The 22,431-nt window shown below is 41.4% G+C and overlaps 2 protein-coding genes across 3 annotated transcripts; one reads left to right on the top strand and one right to left on the bottom strand.

Moving 5' to 3' along the window:
- Positions 1 to 5,168: 5,168 nt before the first annotated feature.
- Positions 5,169 to 11,962, top strand: LOC311021314 (odorant receptor 131-2-like; the record flags this gene model as incomplete). Its single annotated transcript, XM_084021784.1, has 2 exons — positions 5,169 to 5,324; positions 11,144 to 11,962. 2 exons carry the CDS (start codon positions 5,169 to 5,171, stop codon positions 11,960 to 11,962), a joined length of 975 nt encoding a protein of 324 aa, XP_083877910.1.
- A 2,815-nt stretch (positions 11,963 to 14,777) lies between these two features.
- LOC311023836 (uncharacterized protein) lies at positions 14,778 to 16,990 on the bottom strand. Of its 2 annotated transcripts, XM_084025918.1 has the most exons (6): positions 16,883 to 16,990; positions 16,500 to 16,664; positions 15,992 to 16,088; positions 15,772 to 15,887; positions 15,221 to 15,425; positions 14,778 to 15,029 (listed from the first exon to the last, which is right to left on the bottom strand). In XM_084025918.1, the coding sequence occupies exons 2-6, from the start codon at positions 16,653 to 16,655 to the stop codon at positions 14,926 to 14,928; spliced, it is 678 nt and encodes a 225-aa protein (XP_083882044.1). In that variant the 5' UTR covers positions 16,656 to 16,664; positions 16,883 to 16,990; the 3' UTR covers positions 14,778 to 14,925. The 2 variants fall into 2 exon arrangements, with proteins under 2 accessions (XP_083882044.1, XP_083882043.1); XM_084025917.1 differs by having other exon boundaries at positions 16,500 to 16,984.
- Positions 16,991 to 22,431: the final 5,441 nt, after the last annotated feature.

Here is a 22,431-nt window from a genome sequence, read left to right on the forward strand (position 1 = left end):
GTTCTCCAAACGGTTTATTTTGCCTGCTTTGTTTTTAACTACAGGCACTAATAAAACAGACAGCATAGAGTCAGGCAGGATTCCATGACTGAATAGACCTGTCAGGCAGAAACAAATTTTTTTGCTTGCATATTTTAGATGTTCAGCAGTTATCTTATCAGCTCCACATGATTTATTATCATCTAATCCTAAAATCGCAGAGTGTACCTTTTCTAAATTAATAGCTATGTTCACATCTGTATCAGCAGTGCCCACTTCAAATTGATTACTTCTCACACAATTAAACAATTCAAAGTAATGTTGTCTCCACATCTGGGATATTTTGTCAGAATCACTGATCCCTTCAATGTTCGAAGGTAAAGTCATTTTGCAATTATTTATACATTTGACTTCCTTCCAAAAATCATGAACACTATTGTTTTGCAACTTCTTAGCCAGTGAATCAGATCGCATAGACTTGTTTTTTAATAAATCGAAGGGCATATTTAAAATTTGCATGAGCACGTTTCTTCTCTTCAAATAAAGGCCCCTGTCTGCCTCTTCCTGAATCTACCCAAGCTTTGAATGCTTTTCTGGCTGCCCCATGAAGCTCTGCCACATAATCGTTCCAGCCTGGTTTAACAACTTAGACTGAGTTTTATAAAGTGGCCTACTGGAGGTAAAAAGTGACTCCACAATAGAGTCATAAAAAACACATAGATCTTCCCCGTGTTGCGGGTTCTCACAATTCATATTACAGCATCTTATTGCATCCTTGGGTAGCTCTATATTTCCCAGGTTGTCTGTTCTGATGGTATATTTATTCAGTGCTTTTTTAGTTAATTTACTCCACTCCAGTTTACCTGTAGTTGTGTTATTTTCCACAGTAGACACCATTGGCAGTTTTTCTACATTCAAAGATATAGAAAACGGTATATATGATGTAGGATGATCTTCTTAGCCCCATACAACCACAGCCACATTGAAGACTTCCGAAGGAAATGCATCAGGCAGAAGGCCCTCATGTCCAATCAACAATCCAACCTGCATTCCTTTCATTATCACGTCAAGGGTTTCTCCATAAACCTGAAGACATAAAAGACGCATCTTAACTGACATCTCAGGGTTTAAAACATCACTGCCATTCTAATAAATAAAGGCTATGTCTTTGAAATTAGTTCACTTTACTAGTGCTTACACAATTATAAAGACAGGGAGCTCTAAGGTGCATCTGCCTGCCTTGTAGATGCAAACATTTTTTTAGTAGTTGTCGTTAACTGACAAAGACGCTCGGTTTGGTGTGTAAATGTGCTTTTATATTTAGTGTGGCAGTTTTGTTGTATGATGAAGTCTCATTTGGTCTCATGTCCCTTTGTGTTTTAAAGGACTGTATGCAGCGTTGTGCATGAGTTTAAAGAATGCGTTCATTGAACACGTTCATTTTTCTGTAAACTTTGAACTGAACGCAACGCATTTGTAAATAAAGAACTTGAACATGAATTAGTTCAGATTGTGTGAAACGAATGACGAACGTCAATGTTGAGGTCCAATTATACGTTATTAATCATACACATTTTTTTTCTCCTGATGAGCCGAATGACATGACCTGCTCGCACTTTAGAAACAGCATGTCATTGTTAGGGGTGGGTGGACCGATCCAAATATCGATACTATCTCTTTACTTCAGTGACTTCTCATTTGAAAAAATGGATAACAATAAGGTTTCGGCCCATGGCCCTAGCATTCCTTTTGGGAGAGGGAGGTTTATTGATGAGTTGATGAGTACCCCAGGCAGAGGTATAAATAATCCAGCCTCCCCAGTCTTCTGTTCCACTCGTATTACTGGCCATGCAGCTTCTAGTTCAGGTCATGAAAGTACATTTTCCGGTCTCCCAGCCACAACTGATGCAGTTTTAAATAGCTTGATAACTCACGTTGCTGAACAGGTGGGACAAACTATAAAAGATCAATTAAGGAGTGACCGTGAAGAGAGGGTGAATAATGACACACAAGCTCAGAGCAGTGCAGATCAGTTACCCAGTGAGCCCACTACCTTAACTTGACTGGTGCAAAGTTTGTCCTACAGTCAGATGTCAAAGAGCCCCCAGTCTTCAGTGGGGGTGGATCAGACAAAAACACGGTCTGTGAGTGGCAACAGCTAATGGAAGTGTACTACAAGAAGCGAGCTATACCTCTGAAAGAGCAGTATTCTGATGTTATATCTAAACTCATGGGCAAAGCTAAAGATAATGTTCGGATAACACTGAGAAGCAGTCCATCCGCAAAGCCCCAGGATGATCCTAAAATCATCTGACATTCTCCGTCAACATTTTAGTGATGTGACATTTTCATGGATGCCTATGGCTGATTTTTACAGCACCGTCCCAGCAGCAGGCGAGAACCATGGATTTTCTTACTAACTCCTGCTCTTCCATTTCAGATGAGACCTAACGCAGTTTTTGGTAATGGGCTGGTGGTACTCGCCGATAGCGGAGGCAGAATGGTCTTTCATCAGTGAGCCTGATGTGATGAACAAAACCTTTTGCCTCACTGCAGTCCAGTGCATGTTTGGAGAAATCATCTTTGTATTCGTCAAGAAGCTCAATCAACTTTAACTTTCCATCATACTCAGTGTGGCACAGATCGATATCGATATCAGCAAGACCAACCTGCTGGAGGCGCTGTTTGAGATCTGAAGGCCTTATCTCTTCTTATCTTGTTTCTGTCAGGCTCAGGCAAGGAGGGAGGACTCAGGTGCAGGGTAGTGGCAGAAAAAACGGGCTTTAATTCTTAATAAAAAAAGAACAAACAAAAGGCCGCTCCACAGGGAGGAAAAACAGGCTATGAAAAATAATGCACATGAAAAAAAACAGGAACGCAAAAATACAAACTCGGCTTGGCAAGGCTGTGGCTCTTGACGTGACAAAGGACGAAACGAACTGGCACAAGACAAGGGGAGACGCAGACTTAAATACACAGAGGGATAACGAGCAACAGGTGAAAACAGTCAGGGCTCAGGGATGACATCAGACCAGGAAACACATGAGGAAGGGCAAGTGAAGTACTGGCTTTGATTGAACAAGGCAATGGATCTCTCCTCTGTACTTCCAGAAATATGGTCTTGCGATCTTTCTCTGATAATAAATAAATACAGATGAGTGTGTGTGGAGGACTACAGATCTTGGATACACTTCCACATCGCTACACTAGGCTACGGTCAATGTTGATCAACGCGGAAAGCAGTTGCTGCTAGTGGCTTTTACTTTGAAAAAGTCACAAAATCAGTGACATTTCCTATCACCAGTAGGTGGCGCTCTGACTGTGAGTCAATATTCAACTGCAGACGTGGTCAGGGTGGGACTCTAATCAAGTATGGAAACTTTGGAGCAGATCAGAGAAGAAACACCAGAGTTATTATAGTTTTGATCTTTATGGCGAAGGTTCCACTGACAGCTGTCTGAGGTGCATGTGAAGTTCAGAGTAGATCCGACAATGTATAAAATCATTAGCAGGTGTGGAAAGTTTCATGAGTGTTGATCTGGTGTTAAACAGTGACAGCGGTCACATCTTCTCCATGCCTTCATGACATCTCTCTGAGTCCCCTTCATGTTTCTCCTTCCCCTCCCCCACTATTTACAGAGTTGATACGCAGGTGGTTAAAACATTTTTTTTTACCAACTTCCTGTTGACTTTAGGCGGTGGGTCCAAGAGGCTTTTTTTGTACATCTTCACATGGTTTATCTAGCAAAATATATTTCATGCATTTTTCACCCAACCTAAAGGGGGCGCTGTTACTCAGAAAAAGGGCATAAAATCAGTCACATTTCATGTCGCCATTAGGTGGCGCTCTGACTGTGAGTCAATATTGCAGTGCAGACACATTTAGGAAGGGACTCCTATCATGTATGATTTGTTGGAGCAGATCGGAGAAGAAACGCTGTTATAACAACTTTGATGCTTTTGGCGAAGGTTTAAAATAGTAGCGCAGTAACGGCGTTGCCCTGGCCACGACCAAAAATATTCTGGATTTGGGTAACTTTTTGTCCTTAAGGCCTTTCCACCCATTTATCCAATTTTGGTATCAATCGGATCAACAGTATAGTCCGAGTTAGATCAAATACAACCCCTGTGAAATTGGCAATGTTTGAATTTTTTGAATGCGCCCCAGATTACTCGATTTTGATGAAAGTTAACATGTATGTTCTTTCTTGCTATGTCAACATAGGTTTCGAGTTTCGTGATGATTGGTCCAAATGTTATGAGTTATGAGTTATGCTAATTGCGTTTTGGTGGCAAAACCCTCTTAAGTTCATTGGCCGATAGCTGCAGAGTAGCCAAATGCCATGTTACTTGAATTGGAAAATAAACAGCTGCATAGAATATTGGTGTAATATTTATTTTCATTAGTAAACAGCTTAGTAGGAATGTTGTTTTTTTAGGAATAAAGGCAAAACAATTAATATATGGAGCATGTAAACGTAATCAGTGAAGTTTTTCGTGGTGAAATTAATTTGAAATAATAAAGAAATAAGCATATTTCAGGAATAGGAAACTATTCCTTTAAAACATACACATACCGATATGATCACACACACACACACACACACACACACACACACACACACACACACACACACACACACACAATATGAGCCAACACAATCCCACACATGGTCTATCAACATATATAAACTATCTGCATCAACGCCCGCAACACACTGGTGTTGGCTGCCCTGCTGTTGGGTAAGTACAGTCTCTACTGCATCACGGTGATACTGTAAGTTCCTGTGTTATCATGTTTATCTTTATTGTTACAGTACTGTGTGTGATATGTATTTTGCATCATATATTTGTCTGTGATTTAGAAGGATATGTTCCAGGGTTGTAAACCAGCCACCAGTAAGGGGATCATGCTCAGCCATTACCTTACCATACTGGCTCTAACTCTACCATCTGCTATGAAACAGTTTCACATTAAAACTAATATTATAGTTTGCGACAGAGCTAGATTATCCTCCACAAAGAGGGAACATTAAGATTTAGAAGGGAATTATTTATTCCTTAGATGAGTGGCACATTTGTCATTGTTTCCCTCCTTTTGAGATCTCTTCAAGTCCCAAACTATTTAGGGGGTACACCAGAATCTAGATATCATTTGTGCTGATTTCAGACTTTTTGTTGTTTCAGATATGTATTCTTCATCTGTCAACAGCACTTACAATGTGACCGGGAGTCAGAAGGACATCTTCACCGCAGCTGTGACCAAGAATGTGATTGTCTTAGCTCTCTGCATCTCCATCAACTACATCAACAGTACTCTGGTCTACACCTTCAGGAAGCACCAGGTCTGATGTCTGACATTGTTTTTACACTCAATAGGTGCAAGTTAAAACCGGGGAAAGCAGTCAGCAGAAGACAGCAATTTGAATACCTCTCTCTCTCTCTCTCTCTCTCTCTCTCTCTCTCTCTCTCTTTCTCTCTCTCTCTCTCTCAGCTTTAGGAAAATGGGTGTTATTTTTTAAAAGCATTCACAATGTGTTCACAGCTTAAACAAATCAGTCTTTAAAAATGTTTGCATAATGCACCATTTGAAGTTAATTTGAGGAACATTTAACTGGTTAGGATTCAGTCTCAGTATAACACTGATGCCTCTATATGACCTACAATAGTACATGAGGATGGTCAGACCCTGCTGCAGTTGCTTATATTAGCTTGAAAGGACGCATTCTACAATTTCCTAAAAAGAAACACATTCACGTGTGATAAAATTTAAGATCACAAATTCACTTTCATTCACTTCCTTCCTGTTTGATGTGTTAGGAACGGACAATGACTAATACAGAACAAAGGATGATATTAGCAGTTTTCAGTATGTCATAAACCCAAAACCTGATGCTGATTATTGCTGATTATAGTTCCTTGAAGTAGCTTTAAATAATGGATAGCAGCAGGTTATAAAAGAAACAGGGCTTGATTTCCCAAAGCCTTCTTAACGCTACGTCATTTGTAACCCCTACTTAGAGTTCCTACTTAACATTTTGTGTTTCCAGAAACGTTCTTTGCTACGAATCTCTTTCGTACGTCATACGTTGGTAGGTTGGTCTGGAGCACGCTTAGAGCCTTCTTAGTTCTACTGTAGTGATGTTTCAGCTCCTGACGCTGGTCGCCATCACTGTACATTAACTGTCAGAAATCCCTGTTGCGCATGGAACTGCACATTGCCAGTGTTGTGTTTCACCAATGGTTTTAAGTCATTCATGAAGAAAATAATTGCTGGAAACACACAAGCACAAAATAAAATGTGCATGCATTTCATCACAAGGCTAAGCTTTACCTCAACGTCAGATGTAGCCTAAGTATATTACAGTGTCATTTAATTAGCCCATTAGGCCTAGTACATGTCAAGGCATGCACAATCCTGCAAGCAATTTGGGAAATTGGCACAACAATTATAACCTGACTCTCGCCAGATGAATTTCGTTCCGCCTAGCTCCACTCATCCATCTGGGATCGCTCCATTGGAGAGGTGTTTCAGAAGGCTGGGCCTAATCAAAAATCCTTGCATATGATTGGATAAGACACTTGTCCGTCATCTTTATTAACGTACTTCAACCCCTCACATCGAAGCCAACCCGTGACGCTGATGAGAGCGATGCAGGGAAAATCAAAACAGAACAGCCGACATCTTGGATATAGCAACAGTGCAATCAGCACAATGTCGGTAAATGATGAATGTCGTCTTGTGCAATAAAAATTTGCTGATAAAAGGCAACATTGTGCACAGCAAACTTATTTTTAACAAAGAAGCCAACCAAAAAGGTATAGACGAACGACTTAAAGAACTAGGTTTAACATTGTTACAAGTTCAGGTAAGGTCATTTCCGATATGCATGCGGTGCTTTCGCTTGATCGGCAGACTCGAAGATATGCGATGCGATGCGAGCCGCCATTGTTGTCTGAATCAAAACAGTCTCACAGTCGCTTCTCCGCTACATCACATCTATGAAACTCCCGCCCTGCGTCCTGATTGGCTTGTCCATAAAATCTGGTGCTGAAATCACTCCCAACGGAAGCAATCCCAGATGGATGTGAGTGGAGCTAGGCGGAACGAAATTCATCTGGAGAGAGTCAGGTTACAACAATTAGGGTCTGAGTTAGGGATGCAAATTATCGAGTAATTCATTAATTGATAGTTGTTTCATCTTATCGATTGATGATAGATTAATTGATAAGCGGCAATTCTTCTGAGAAGCTGAATTTCCCTCTGATTAGGTTCTATCTACTGTATACGTTATCTTATGATATAAAGAAAAATGCAAATCATATTTTGAATAATTTCATTTTAATGCATCAATTTGGTGAATTTTGAGAACCAAAATATGACATATCGTTTCCTGACCAATTTCTTACAAACTGCTGGTTCTGATCCAAATGTTGACATACTAAATGGGGTTGAGGAGTTTAAGCATTCAAGAAAAGATGAAAACAAAAATGACTAAAACACCGTGCTGAGCCTATACTATTAATTTATTATGACTTTTATTAATAATATAAGTGGGTGACTATTCCTCAGCCTTCCTTGGTGTTTTGGTTTTGACTGAAGTCTCGTTCACATACGTCGCCACTCGCCCATCTCTGAGTGACAACAGTCAATGAATATGAATGTGTTCTAGCGGAATGTGGCCAGGACAGGCGATGTGGGCGGGGACGGAGAGAAAATAATGTCAATCGGAATGGAGATGATTGACAGTTGACGTCAACAGAGAGTTCCACAGAGAGTTGCCGCTTGAACTCGCCGTCTTGGCCAGCGAGTAGAATTCAGCAAGAAAGTGGGTCAGCCAGCGACGGGCGAGTAGCGACGAATGTGAACGCGGCTATACGCGCAAGCTCTGTTGAACTCGCCAGCTGAGGGGGGGTGGGGGTGTCGGCGCGGGGGACGCCTCGTCATAGCGAAGGGGGAAAACAGAACGTTGATGAGCCAAACCAGCCGCAAGGATTTCCCCTTATAATACCCACTGCTGCCCTCCCGTTTAGGCCCATCATAAGAGCCGCTAGTGAAGTCCATTTGCCTTGATAAAATATTGCGGTGCGCCATAGTCTCGTCAATGTGTGGGAAAAACTGCTCTCGGTGTCCCGCTTCTTGTTTGTCTTGTTGTTGTCAGAGCCCTGCTTCGCTTGTGTTCGCGCATGTGTGTCAAGTACGTCTGGCGTCAAGCGCGCCCTCACGTTGACTGGCGGGGAATTACGGGTTCAAAAAGCAATTAATTGCAATTAATTTATTTTAATCGAGTAATTTCTTTGCATCCCTAGTCTGAGTGGCTAAAATGTCATAAATGGACGCCGATGACGGTTGTGAACGGTGGCAAACCTATGGCAGCGATACAACGCATCCTCGTGCTGAACCAAAGATGTCGCCGTTCTCGGAGCTGTTTAGTTGGAATACATAATTTCATAAGGATCAACTTCAATCCCATGGATATATTGACCAACGCGGCTATTTTTTTTACGCAGTAGGTAGCTTTATTGAAGTTTCAGAGATTTCATAAAAATACCTGCCACTCGCCAGGAGGTGCACCAGGGCTTCCATAAGGTCGCTGGAATTTCGAGGGTCATAGGCGTGGTGGACGGAACACTGCTCCCTATAGCCAATCCATATGGCTCGAACAGGCCTTCATTTCTAGAAAAGGTTACGCGGCCATCAACGCACAGGTGGTGGTGGACCTTAGAGGGCTCATCCTCGACCTGACAGTTTTGTCTGGGCCAATTCCACGGTGGGTATGGACGCAGCGACTGGTGGATTTGGGCAGAGCTTGTTCCTTGGAGACAGTGGCTTAGAGTTTAGCTTCTCTGCCCGAGCCCGACCCAAACCCGGACCGACCCACGGGCCGGGTTGGTCCGGGCCTTTAAACAAGCGTTTGTGTTCGTTTGTTTTATTTATTTATTTATTTATTTTCTATCATTGCTCGATTGGCCTAATCTGAGGAGAAGGCTAGGCATAAACATTAAATATTATTGGTTATATGTTTAGCAGAGTAGGTCTACGTAAGACGTGTACAAAGTTACACAAAGTAAAAAAAAAAAAAAAAAGACTCTACACATAGTGCGGACACATCATTCATAACGGTTCCACTCTGTGCAGCTAAATCAAAGAATAAAGGAGTTACGCTAAAGTGCAACATGGAACTTGGAGACATAAAGGATAAATTAAAAACAGGACAATTAATGTTGAGCAAGTCACTAGGAAAGTCCGAGGTACGCTGCGCTTTCGGTGGGTCCGCAGGAGGACTGCGCATGAAGCCCCATAGCTGTTGCGCAGCAATGGTGGTGACCGCCATGCTCCACAACATGGCAGTTCGTGGAGGCGCACCTTTGGCTGAGGAGGAGGACTATGACGATGATGAGGAAGAAGAGGGCGATGAGGAAATAGGTGTCCCCAATCCTCCCTGGGCACTACACGCTGCTGGGGTTGCTGCACAGCAGTTATTGATGCAAAGGATTTTGGTCAACTTTTTTTTAACTTGTTTGCTTTTTTTTGCCATGTTCCTTGACACGTTTTTCCTTTGTTGGTTATGGAAAATATTCTCATTTTGTTTTTAATACACTTTCAAGTGCCAAACCCCACATCTCTCTTGTGATTGCATTTATTTATTGTAAAGTATTACGTTTCCTTAATACCTGAGCCTAGCCTATGTCTTTACAAAAGCATTTGTAAAAATGCATTATTTTGAATGAGATTTCATACAGCACTTTGTACCTGCATTTCAGGAAAGTGCCATACACATGCAAGACAAATATAATACTGTGGTAGCATATGTAAAGGCCCCGCCAATGCCCATAAAAGGGCATGAGACTGCTGAACCGTGTGCACACAGAAATCACACACAGAAATCACACACAGAACTTGAGAAGAAAAGTTGAGACGGAAGTGAAGAATGCGTAAACGGAAATCTAAAGACAAGGGACCATGGGATCATGGACAGGGAGGAAGCCGGCTGCTGCAGGAAGTGAACAGAAAACGAGTCGATATCTTGTGAAGCGTCAATAGTGAATCTAAAATAACACTTAATTAGGATGCATAGATGCTATTACCCATTCAGTGGATGCTGTATCTGGAGAAGGACACACAACCCACTCCTGGGTTCGGACAACAATCCTGACAAGTCCGAGAGCAACTAATTGATCGTTATAATAAAGTCTTTAAAATGTAGACTACTACAGTGATGAATTATGGCTTACAATTAATCTCAAGAGAGAAACGCATCACAACAGGTTTCAGTGCGTCTTAATTTTTTCAAGATTTGGCAACATTTTTTGTTTCGCCTCAGATTTGACGTTGTTTTGCAGTCCCAGGAGTGGATCAGGACGCACAGCTCTCTTGTTGTGGTGGCTGAAGAGGAAATGTTACACCCCCTGCCATGACGATGGTGCATTTACCGGAGGTTGTCTATAGGCTGTAATGTTTTTGCAAAAAGAAAAAAACATTTCAATGGTTGTATTTATAGAGACCTTCTCCGGTTTGGAAAGCAGAGCGCCACCTGCTGTGGCCAAACACATACAGCGTCTTTTTAAGATGCCAACATGTGCTCAATGGTGGAGCAAGCACATGCGTACCGCTGATTGGACAACACATCCGGGTATCATCAACCAGGGGACCAGGGCAGATCCTCCTTCTCCTCATGAAATAAATCATTATGGGAATAGAGCCCAGTGTTGCTGGTGTTTATAATAAATGAGTCAAAGATGTGCATATGAGCCAACAGCTCCGTCTTCAAGACGCAAACCCACAGAATTGTTTAGTATGTATGAAAATATGTGGTCGTGTTGTGTTTTGTTTTATTTGATTTCAAAAGCGCATAATGTTTTGTAATACAATGAAAATAATAACTGAACTAGTTATAAATGATAAAAATATGATTATAATTGAATGACATGTCAACACTCAAACATGCAAACATTAGTGAATGTCATAATCTTTATGAAAACTCTGTTTAAGAAGAACAATCTTCTTAATAACGGTTAGTGAATGAGGTTTCCTTCTTTTGGGTCTCTTGCAGACAAAAACCTTGAAAGGAGAATGAAAGTAGCAGAAGAGAGTTTGAGAAAGAGGTCATGATGAACTAAGTTGTCTGAAATGCTATTGCTAATTGCTAATTCCATCCTCCAGATCTTCAACACAAACCCTCGTTACATCCTGTTCGTCCACCTGGTGATCAACGACATGATGCAGCTGTTCCTGTCCACTGTCCTCTACACCATCAGCTACACGCTTCATAAAATCAATGTGCCCTTCTGCCTCATCCCGTTGATCTTCGCCATCCTCACCACCCTCAACACCCCTCTCAACCTGGCCAGTATGGCGGTGGAGTGCTACATCGCCATCTGCATCCCCCTCCGCCACGGACACATCTGCACCGTCAGGAAAACCCACATCCTGATTGGTTTGATCTGGGTGGTGAGCGCGTTATCCATCCTACCGGATCTCTTCATCCTGCTGGCCACAGAGCCGCTGCACTTCTTTTACTCAAAGGTTATATGTGCCAGAGATTTTGTGTTCAGGAGCTCTTACAGCCTGAAGAAGAGGGACACTTCACACGTTATCTGTCTTGTCCTGGTTTGGCTCACACTGCTCTACACCTACTTCAGGATTCTGTTTGCAGCCAGTGAAGCAACTGGAGACATGAGAAAAGCCAGAAACACGATTCTCCTCCATGGTTTCCAGCTGCTATTGTGCATGCTGACGTACGTGAGGCCCATGTTTGAACAAGGTCTGCTCTACCTATTACCCAATCAGTACGGTGCCATACGCATCGCCTGCTACGTCTTTGTCCAGATCCTGCCACGCTTTGTTAGTCCCATTGTCTACGGACTAAGAGACCACACCTTCAGGAGACACATGACAAGGTACCTGCTTTGTAAAGTGAGCATAGGCAGCAACCCAGAAAATGTTCTCATCTCAAACAGGAGGCCCTTGAAACTGCAGTGAGAGTCTATATATATTATGAAACCAAGACCATCACTTATCCATGCAGAACAGGCCTGTCGTGGAGGCTAAACGCACGTGAACGTTTAAGCACCTCTGGAAATTTGGAAATAGCGTTTACACACCTCTAAGTGTCGTTTACGCAGCTGTAAATGAATTCTTCAACATTCACGTTTACCTGCTGTTTAAGTCTTCCTAAATACATTGTCCCGCTGCATTATGGTACGTGTCTTTGACCAATCACTGCCTGTGGCGGTGACCAGGAAGTGGCAGGTTGTCTCTATTGATGTAAAGGGCTTTGGAGAAAAGCGCTATATAAATGAGGCCATTTACCATTTACCATTTTTATTGAGCAGTGGCTGTTAAAACGGATATCATGTGATTCGTGAAGCGTCCTGCTGTGTCTCACCTCCTACAGATACAAGCACAAGGCCTCCATTACAAAGGAAGTCCAAAGAGCAATATTTTTTTAATGTTGTTTTGGTTCGTATAAAATGACGCATTGAGTCAGCGATGATGACGTCAACACTAAAATGGTAAATGGTAAATGGTCCTCATTTATATAGCGCTTTTATCCAAAGCGCTTTACAGTAATGAATGACATTCACGCACACATTCACAACCATGCGGGGCGACTGCCAGCTCATCAGGAGCAATTAGGGTGAGGCGTCTTGCTCAGGGACACCAGGCACTCAGCTAGGAGGAGCGGGGGATCAAACCGGCAATCTTGCGGTTGCCAGCCAACCCGCTCTACCTCCTGAGCTAAACCCCCCTATTACGACTATTGTACACAGCTCTTTGCTAGCGAGTTTAATGTTGTTTAATGCGTTGCTCTACAGCGTGGAACAAAGATTATTTTTTCTTCCAATGCAATCTCTGGTATAAAGTCACAATGAGAAGGTGTGGATGATGTTGGTGGATGTCACCACTTCATAGGGAAATAAAGACAAGCACTCTGGCAGGAAGTTTACAAGGGGAGCTCCCCCTCCCCTTCTTAAGATCCTTCTCTAACAGAAACGTGTGTGAACGTGGAGCTGGGCTGCAGCACTTGATTACACATTCAGACTTGATGCTTTTGTAGGTCTTTTAACGACAGGGAGGTCAGCCACTACAATGTTCTAGTTGTCTCAACATTATTTTTTAAGTTATCAACGTTGATTGAACACACATTTCTGCATTATTGTAAATCACCATTTCAAGTTTAGAGGATTTAAATTACGAATTTGTTTTGACTTACATGTATAAGTTAATTTGACTGATAATAACAAGTTTGCTTGTTTTCTTAAATTGACACAGAATTATTGCAGCTTATCTGTTCAAAAATATACAGTTTATTTTAAAAACATAAAACATGGTGATGTTGACAGACAGTCGGAGAGAGAGACATAAGGTGGAGTTGTACAACAGGTTCACAAAATCTTGAAATAAACAAGAACAATGTTGCAAATTGATACAACTAAACATGCCTTAACAGTGTGGGCCCCACATACATTATGTTGACAACTGGGAGTACTGAGGAAAGAAGCGCAGGTGGAAAGGAGTTGTGCATTGACAAAAAATGTGAGATGATGATAGCAGATTCATAAAATCTCAAACTGACAAATATTGTACATTATAATCACATAAACACAATTGAGAAAAATTGTTTTCGGTATGAAAGTACTATTTAGAACAGTATGTAAGGTTTTTCCAATTTTTATCCATACTTAAAGCGATGGTTCGGAGTAAAATGCACCCTAGGTCATTTGCACCATGACATCCAGCCAAATCCCCCCTCAGAAGCATTTTTAGCAATGGTGAACATTGGTCAAGATAGGGCTATCAGCCGAATGGCTTAGCCCAGGCGAAAAAAAAGTATACTTTAACATATTCAATTTAAGCACACTTAGTGTACTTCATAAGCACAAAATTATTGTACTCAAAGTGTGTTATTTTCGAGTACTAAAAACGTACTTAGTATACTAATGATATTTCATTATTGCTACTTAAGATATACTAAAATACAACTTAGTGTACTTGAATGTACTATTTTGAGACACCATTAAGATCAACTTAAATTTACTTAAGTACACTTTCTCTACTAATACTTATTTAGAATGTTCTTTAGTTCGATTTAAAGTATACTTTAATCCACTTTTCAGATTACTATTAATAAATTTAGAATATACTGGAAATTTATTTCTAATTTAATCATAATGTGTTGCCATTGCATTTTAAATATATTTACAAAAATTTAATAAAAATTAAAAAGTTGTACTTAAGTATATTATAGTTCATCTTAATGGTGTCTCAAAATAGTACAGATAAGTACACTAAGTTGTACTTTAGTATGTCTAAAGTAGCACTCATGATATATCATTAGTATACTAAGTACACTGTTAGCACATCGAAAATAATATACTGTGAGTACACTAATTATGTGTGCAGAAAGTATACTAGATGTATTTCATTAAAGTACACTTCAACGGTACACAGAAAGTGTATTTTTTTATAATTATTTTATACTTTTAAGTAAAGATAAAAAATAGTTAGAACATACTTGAGGTAGAAAAAAAGTTTATTTTTAACACGCACAGCATTACAGGGAAAATTTGCATAATAAAGTACATTTAAGTACATCTTTAACAACATCTTAAACAACATTTTCAAACAGTTTCTCTTCATCGTAACATTTTTATTCAAATTTGGATAATCTGACCCCAGAGAATTCTTTTTAGTCATACTCTTTAACAAGTTAACTAATAAACAATAATAAAAGGAAAAAATAAAAAGAAACAATAGCTGTGCTAGCACTACCCTGCTAGCTGTGCACCGCAGAGAAGCTAATAATGACAGGGATGAACATTAAACTGACTTTTGAAACTTTTACACGTGAAACATTGACACAATTTGTTTAAACTCAAAATGTATGTCCACCAAAAAACAAACAAACAAAAACGATTACAAACAGTTACTGATGTTACTGCTTACTGTTTCTTTTTGCTCACAAAATTCTCATTGTTACATTTTCTCCGAATCACTGCCCTCACATCAGACACATTTGTTCCTGGAAATTCAGCAATAACTGTATCTGTAAAATAGAAAAGGACAAATAAAATGGTGTTACAAATCATGCTTTTCCAGAGTTATCACATTAGCAAGAAGGGGGCATACATACATGAGGACAATCTGAAACATGTTGCTTCTGGCTATGGCCAAGGCAAGGGTAGAGGCATAAAAACAAAATGATAATAAGGAAAAATAGACTTAACCAATACTTACCAACAAGGGCACTCAGCTTTTCCGGATTTAGCTGCTCTTTCGCTGTTCCAGTAGGCCCTTGTTTTCCTGTGAGAGTCGAGGATGCCAAAACATCCCGCCCAAAGATGAGCACAGCTAAGTCCTGTGTGAACAGGGACATTCTTGTTCGGTTTAGTCTTCGGAAACTGATTTTGCTGACCTGCACCCCCGTGTTGCCCAGGGAAATCTGTGTCCAGGAAATAGAGTTAGTCAATTATTAGAAATGGTATTAGGAATACGTTGCCGGAATGCATTTCTTAAAAGAGAAAGCCGAACTATTTGAATGCCAAATATTAGTTAAGTTGTAATTTCTGCAAGTGGTCTTCAATGAATTAAAGTATAATTTCTGAACAACTGCATGCTGAAATGGAAAAAACAGTTTCTATCAAATACAGTAGGTGCAAAATGTGGGTCGAGACTACAGAGACAAAACTGCCGAGTAAACAGTCAAGTAGTTTACAACAATTTTGGATGAAATGTTTCCTGTAATAAAAAGGCAGTATTAACAAAACGTGTATAAATGCAAAACATACCATTTCTGGAGCTGGACTGGAAGAACCAGAACTTGTACTGTCAGTGTCCATGACAGGTGGCATTCTCTTCATGGTTGTAATAAGATCTCTGACACACTTGACTAAGGCTGGTATTTCTGCATTAAGGAAAAAAAACACAAGTCACAGATATATGAGAGATAAGGCTCCTATCGATACAATTACTGACATAAACATAAGCAATTCTTCTTTGTATGAATACCTTTCAGAGCATCCATCACTTCCTGTTGCATGTCAACACTGGATCTGGACTGATCCATCAGGACACTCTCCTCTTCACTTTCCCCTTGGCGGAGGTCCTGCATAAATGAAAATGTCAACAATGCTATGTTAGTATGACTCACCTGGAGTGTAGCGTCGTGTTTCTTAAAATTTTCTTGCCAGCGAAGGCGGATTATTGTGAAGCCGCTTCGCCATATTCGCATGTTTTGAAACATAGATTGTTTTAAAGCGGGAGGGGGCGCAGGTGAATTTCAGGGCTATGTCACGCAGATTAGCGTCCCTCTGGTAAAATTCCCCCTGGGTTTACATTCCTCTTTCTCACGATAACAGCATTTCAGTCAAATTATGTCATTTTCCGTGATATTCCGTGTTAAAAAGTAGATTCCGTTTTTATTGCTCAATTCCGCGATTCCGTCCGCGATTCTGTGATCGCGGAAACAATAGGGCCCTAATTCTAGTTTTATTTGTTGCGTTTTGTAAATACTTACAGTTGATCCCGAAGCCTGAGGTGGGTCAAATAAGTCCACATTGGTGTCTATGTCTGTATCGTCTTCACTTGTCAAGGGGGTGGAGGTTGTTGGATTTCTTCTCAGCAGCGAGGATTTCAGTTGGGAAAGGGCTCTGTCTCTTGCAGCCTTTGTCATCTTCGGCTTCTTAAACAAAGGGCAGAAAAAGTAAAATGTTAAACTGCAAAGGCAAGAGAGGGGTAAATATCCATCTTTGTAGATGTTTGTAGAATCTATCACCTACTGTACAGCTTATTAAGGTATTGTCAGACCATATTTCACCAGAGGAACAGTACTCACTACTCACAATTTCATCTTTTCATATCATACAATTTGTCATGTGTTGTAGTAGTTTTTGTACTTACTAAACAGTCAGTATTTCAAAACTGACACAGCTGGAGTGCCACCATCCACTTCTGCAACTGCACTGCTGTCAAACCTAAAGCCACTTTTAATGAAAAATATGTCTTATCCCACAATATTCCCTTATTCCCATAAATACTTACATTTGTTTGAAGAACTTGTGATGGGTCAATCTGTGTTTCATCTTCATCTGAAGTGGGACTGGAAGTTGCAGTAATTATTTCTTCTTTACAGTGGGCACATTTTGGTAAGCATTCTCCACACAGCACGCTCACAAATGTTCACACAAAATCTCATCTGAAGTTGCACTAAGTTAGCACCATTTACGCTAACATTAGCTGCCGTCTGCCGCTAACAGCTAGCTAGCTAGTTATTAGCTAATGCAGCTTGTGAATGATAAGTTTGCCTATTATCTTGTTTAACTTTGTCATTAGTAGAAAGAATATTTATTCAAAAGATATTTCACAGCATGCACGAGCAATACAAACCTCCGAGTAAGAGCAGTTTTGCAGCCACCTTGTTTTTAGGTGCTTTCCTGGTGCCCCAGCACACTTGTATCCATCCGTCTTCACTGGAGAGGTCCGGCCGTTTTAATACCTGAACGAGCTGCTGTCTGTACTGAGGTGTCACAATGTCAGTACTTTCGACGTGAATTGTGTTGTCCCTAAAATAAAACATCCCCAACTTGAACTGCGCCATTGGAACTTAACTGCGGCAACGCTTCCCTCAGCATCTACATTAAAGCTGGTTGCATTCGGGGGTAACCAATCAGCGGCAGCACAGCGCCACAAGTACTTCAGGGTCAATTTGAAAAATGTCCACCACATGTACATTTTCAATTTTGACATTGAAAATTGTCTGTCAGACGCAGACTCTACATTCTTGCAAAAAAAAAAAACGGTGTACACCGTAATGTACGGTCCCTCTCGGCCACCGTAGTAATGTCCATGCACGCATGTGCACGTATCAGTAATGTTACGATCAGGTTATGATGACGTTTTATCCAGGACACTGCGCGCGCCCTCTGCACTTTACTTTACCCGTGGATGTATTTTACCGGGCTTAGAGAAAAACTGTAAAACCGCCCGCAGACATGGCACCCAAAAGACATTACAAAGAATATCTGCTGAATGAGTCGAGCCAACCTTCAAAGGCAACCAAATACAGACGGCTAGCAAATGAGAAAGAGGTATTTGAGCTTTCACATTTATTTTATTATCAACAACAGCAGTGATTATAGAATAAGATGAATAATTCTTCATTTTAAACGCAAGGACTGTCTTGTTCATTGCAGAATACTTTAAACTGCAGAGGAAATTACAAGAAATACCTCAGTGCATCCTGTACAACTAACAATAGAGAGGTCTTGAAAGAGGTAGACCATTTTTTTCGTTCGCAACAATATGAATTGCAGATAGTGTTACATGCAAGTTGACATTGCAACTGCACTCCCCAGATTCCACTTTCAAATAACGGTGAACGAACATATTCTCTGGAGGAATATCCAGGAGACAATCCCACAACTAACAAACAGGTAAAAACAGTGATCATTATGTAACCTGTTGAAAAAAAGAGAAGTATGTTAGTATGTAACCTGAAAAAATGAGAAAAAGAACCTACCTGTTACCTACCTGAAAAAGAGAAAAAACAGTTAGAAATATTAAATTTTTATATTTTCCTTTCATTGAGCATAATTTTCATTTAATTACTAATTGTAGTCTTTATTTCATCCTGTATTTTATTTATTTATTTATTTTATCCCAGAGGTCTATTTTCGCTTGCTCTAGCTTTAAGAGTGGTTCTGTGAAGAGAAAGAAATCTAATTCGCTCATAGAGGTGAAGTTGAATTACAATTGGAGAGATCGGGTCATGTCCCGCCCCCTTGCTGCGGGTTAGTGAGACGCGCAGTGATACACGCACAGCACCGAGCAGCGGCAGGACGAGCACCGAGACACAGAAGTCGGAGTGGAAAAGTCAGAAAAAATACTTGATAACGCACATATTGAGGAACTGTGGAGGAAAAGGAACCGTTTGGGCCGATACCTGAGCGTCTGGAGGACCACGGAGAAGCGACCCTGGGAACTTTACCTGTGTTCATTCTTTTATTTTCCCGGCTGGGTTTTTTGGAGACCCTGGATTCTGGATTCTCTCCCCAGAAGGGAGATGGCGAGCTAACCGTGTGAACATCTGGATTGGAGCTGAAGAGGACCCTCTCTTCTTCGTCCGTCGTCCTGTCGGTGTGGTAGGACTGAGAAAGACTCAGAAAGACTTAAAGGAACAATCTTTATTTTTTCCTTTCCTTGGAGAACAAGAGACAATTTATTTTATTTTTTTAAGGGTGCACCCAATTTAAAGAGACACTTTAAAAGAAAACAAACTGAAGGCCGGCCATATATTGTAAATGTGTTTATTTTTCATGTGTTAATACACTGCATTGCTAAACTTACCTCTGTGTGTCTCCTTTACTCAATCGGTGTCTAATCCTATTCTTCATCACTCCCTCATACGAGTCTAGAGTATTCTGGCCCAGTGTTCTTACCTATCAGGTGGGTTACACAGTAAAACTTGGCGAGCTAGCCAGGAGGGAGAGATTTAGTTAATGCATTTCCATTTATAAACAGATTAAAGGACACCTTTTGGGTAATTGAGTGTATTTGAAAAAAAATCATTTTTGAGGTATTTTGGTTGTGTTGATTCAGTTCATTTTCAAGTTCATTGACAATTCAGTTTTTTTCCTTGTTTAAAAATGGATATCATTGTGACCGAGGGTGTCAAGATCCCAAATGCTGTTTTAGTCAGTGGATTAACCAATACTGAGCTTGACAATGAGGTCTTTGAATTTCTTAAGCAATATGGGTCTATCTCTAGAATAATCAAAGTACCTACCACAGATCCTGTAACTCAGGCAATTGTAGAGTTTGAGTATGGCAGTGCCGTAAAATACCTTGAAACCACTCGCTTACCTTACAGAAGACCATGTGTTACCAAACCTGAGGTTATTCACCATGTGCAGAGTCTTGCCAGCGTTTACACTAGTGATGTGGGAACCAGTACAACAGAGACTTACCTTTCTGGATTGAAAGACTTGGCTAAGATGAGCGGCATGGATTTTGGAGATATCCTCCGTAAGGAGCTGGCTAGGATCAGTGAATCCGTCAGCACTGAGACCCCAGTTGAAACCAGTGAAGCCCCTGTGGAAACTGAGCCGCCCCTTACACAAAGTGATATCCAAGCTACTGCTCCTAGCTTTGTCAGTGTCCCCACTGAGGTGAGTCAGACCTTCTCCAGACCCCAGACTGGCACTGAGGTAAGAGATCTTCTCTCTCCAGTACGAGAAAGAACCAGCCCTTTCCACTTACCTTCAGACCAACTCAGCACGCCGGAAGTGCAACGTGTTGTGGTTGAACACATAGTCAAGAGCAGTGAAATTTCATCTCACCTTCATTCTCCTTGTAAACTGAAACAGTTTTCCGGACGACTTCCTCAGCCAACCTTTGAGGTCGACTACGACACGTGGCGCAACAGTGTGGAGTTCTGCTTGAATGATCCGTCAGTCCCTGGCTCCCAAGTGGTAAGGAAAATTGTTGAAAGTCTTTCCCCTCCAGCCGCAAACATAATCAAGTCATTAGGGCCTCAAGCTTCACCAAAAGAGTACTTGACCTTACTTGATTCTGCTTACGCCACTGTCGAAGATGGGGATGAGCTTTTTGCACGATTCTTGAACAACAATCAAAATGCTGGGGAGAAAGCGTCAGATTACCTGCAGCGACTTCACACAGCATTAAACTATGTGGTCATGAAAGGAGGAATTTCTGCTCCTGATGCTGACAAACAACTTCTTAAGCAATTCTGTCGTGGATGCTGGAATAGTCTTCTCATCACCAGTCTTCAGCTTGAGCAGCTCAAGAGCAAGCCACCATCATTTGCAGAGCTTCTTCTCTTACTGCGAACCGAGGAAGACAAACAGGCTAACAAAGCTAGCAGAATGAAACAGCACCTTGGTTTTACCAAGCCAAAAGCCATGTCAAATGTGCAGGCTGCACACATATCCTACACAGAGAATATTAGCCCGCCGCAGGAAGCAGAACAAGCTTTTTTAGCTATGACCAAAGACATCCAGAAGCAGATCGCTGAACTTCAGGTTCAGGTCGCAAAACTCAGTGCATGCAGTCCGGAGAAGCCTGGAAAAAAGAAAGCCACAGTAAGTACAACACAGAAGCAAAAGACAAAAAATACCCAGCCGGAGGGACAGCTTCAGCAAATGACAGCCATGGTGAAACCAAAGCCATGGTACTGCTTTAAATGTGGTGAGGATGGCCATATTGCATCCACCTGCAACAACATGCCCAATCCCACCCTTGTGCAGGCCAAGAAAGCAGAGCTCAGGGAGAAGCAGCGCGCTTGGGAAGCCCAGAATGGCTCACCCACCACGCCCTGGTTAAACTAGAACCGGCTTCCATTGAGGGGAAAATGGAAGCCAAGCAACCACCATGTCCCCCATCTACAGGTGAGCAAAATCCCGCAATTTACTCCCACAGAGTCACACGAGAAAGAAAATTGCCAAAACATCTTGTAGGTAGCAAATGTACGGCCAGTATAAATGTAGGTGGGGTGGACTGCAGTTGTTTGCTTGATACCGGGTCACAGGTCACCACAGTGGCCAAGTCCTTTTATCAGACCCATCTGTCTGATCATCCTATCAGACCCATCAGCGATATCCTTGAAGTAGAGGGAGCAAATGGCCAACCTGTTCCTTACCTGGGATATGTGGAGGTTGACCTCAAGTTCCCGAAAGCCCTTCTTGAGTCCGAGCCTGAAATTTCAACTTTGGCTTTAATTGTTCCTGATCTCAGGTCAAATAGTGGTGTCCCATTGCTAATCGGCACCAACACTTTAGACCCTCTCTTTGATCAGTATTGTCATGAATCTTCATTTTCCCATAACTCACCTCGCCATGGCTACAGTCACGTCCTTCGTACACTGCAACTGAGGAAAAAACAAGCAACAAGTGGAAAGCTTGGTTTTGTGAAGCTCAGAGGGAGAGAACAGGAAGTCCTTCCAGCGAAACAAAAAGTGCTGCTTGAAGGCTGTATGTGTGTCAGTTCAGTCAACACAGAGAAATATGGCCTGTTAGAGCAACCATCCAGATCCACCTTGCCAGGCGGTGTGTTTGTGGACTCTTGTCTCATTTCCTTGCCAGAGCATGGCTCCAACAAGCTCCCTGTCCTCCTTAGAAATGAAACCGAACGTGACATCATTCTACCTACCAACTGCATTATTGCAGATTTGACTGTTGCAGATGCTGTCATCGAGAATCACCATGTGGTTGATGAAGAGGATCAGAAGCATGTTGTTGAGTGCTCTACTCACCAAGCAGAGGCAAAGCTTCCTGGGAAAAGCTTTGATTTCGGGCCTTCTCTTCCTGAGGAGTGGAAAGAGAGAATTACAACAAAGCTCAGTAGCTTTTCTCACGTCTTTGCCCAACATGATCTTGACTTTGGTCATGCGACCAAAATCCAGCACCACATCAAGCTGAGGGATGAGACCCCAA

Source organism: Eutrigla gurnardus, assembly GCF_963514095.1.
Source record: "Eutrigla gurnardus genome assembly, chromosome: 2".
NCBI lineage: Eukaryota > Metazoa > Chordata > Actinopteri > Perciformes > Triglidae > Eutrigla > Eutrigla gurnardus.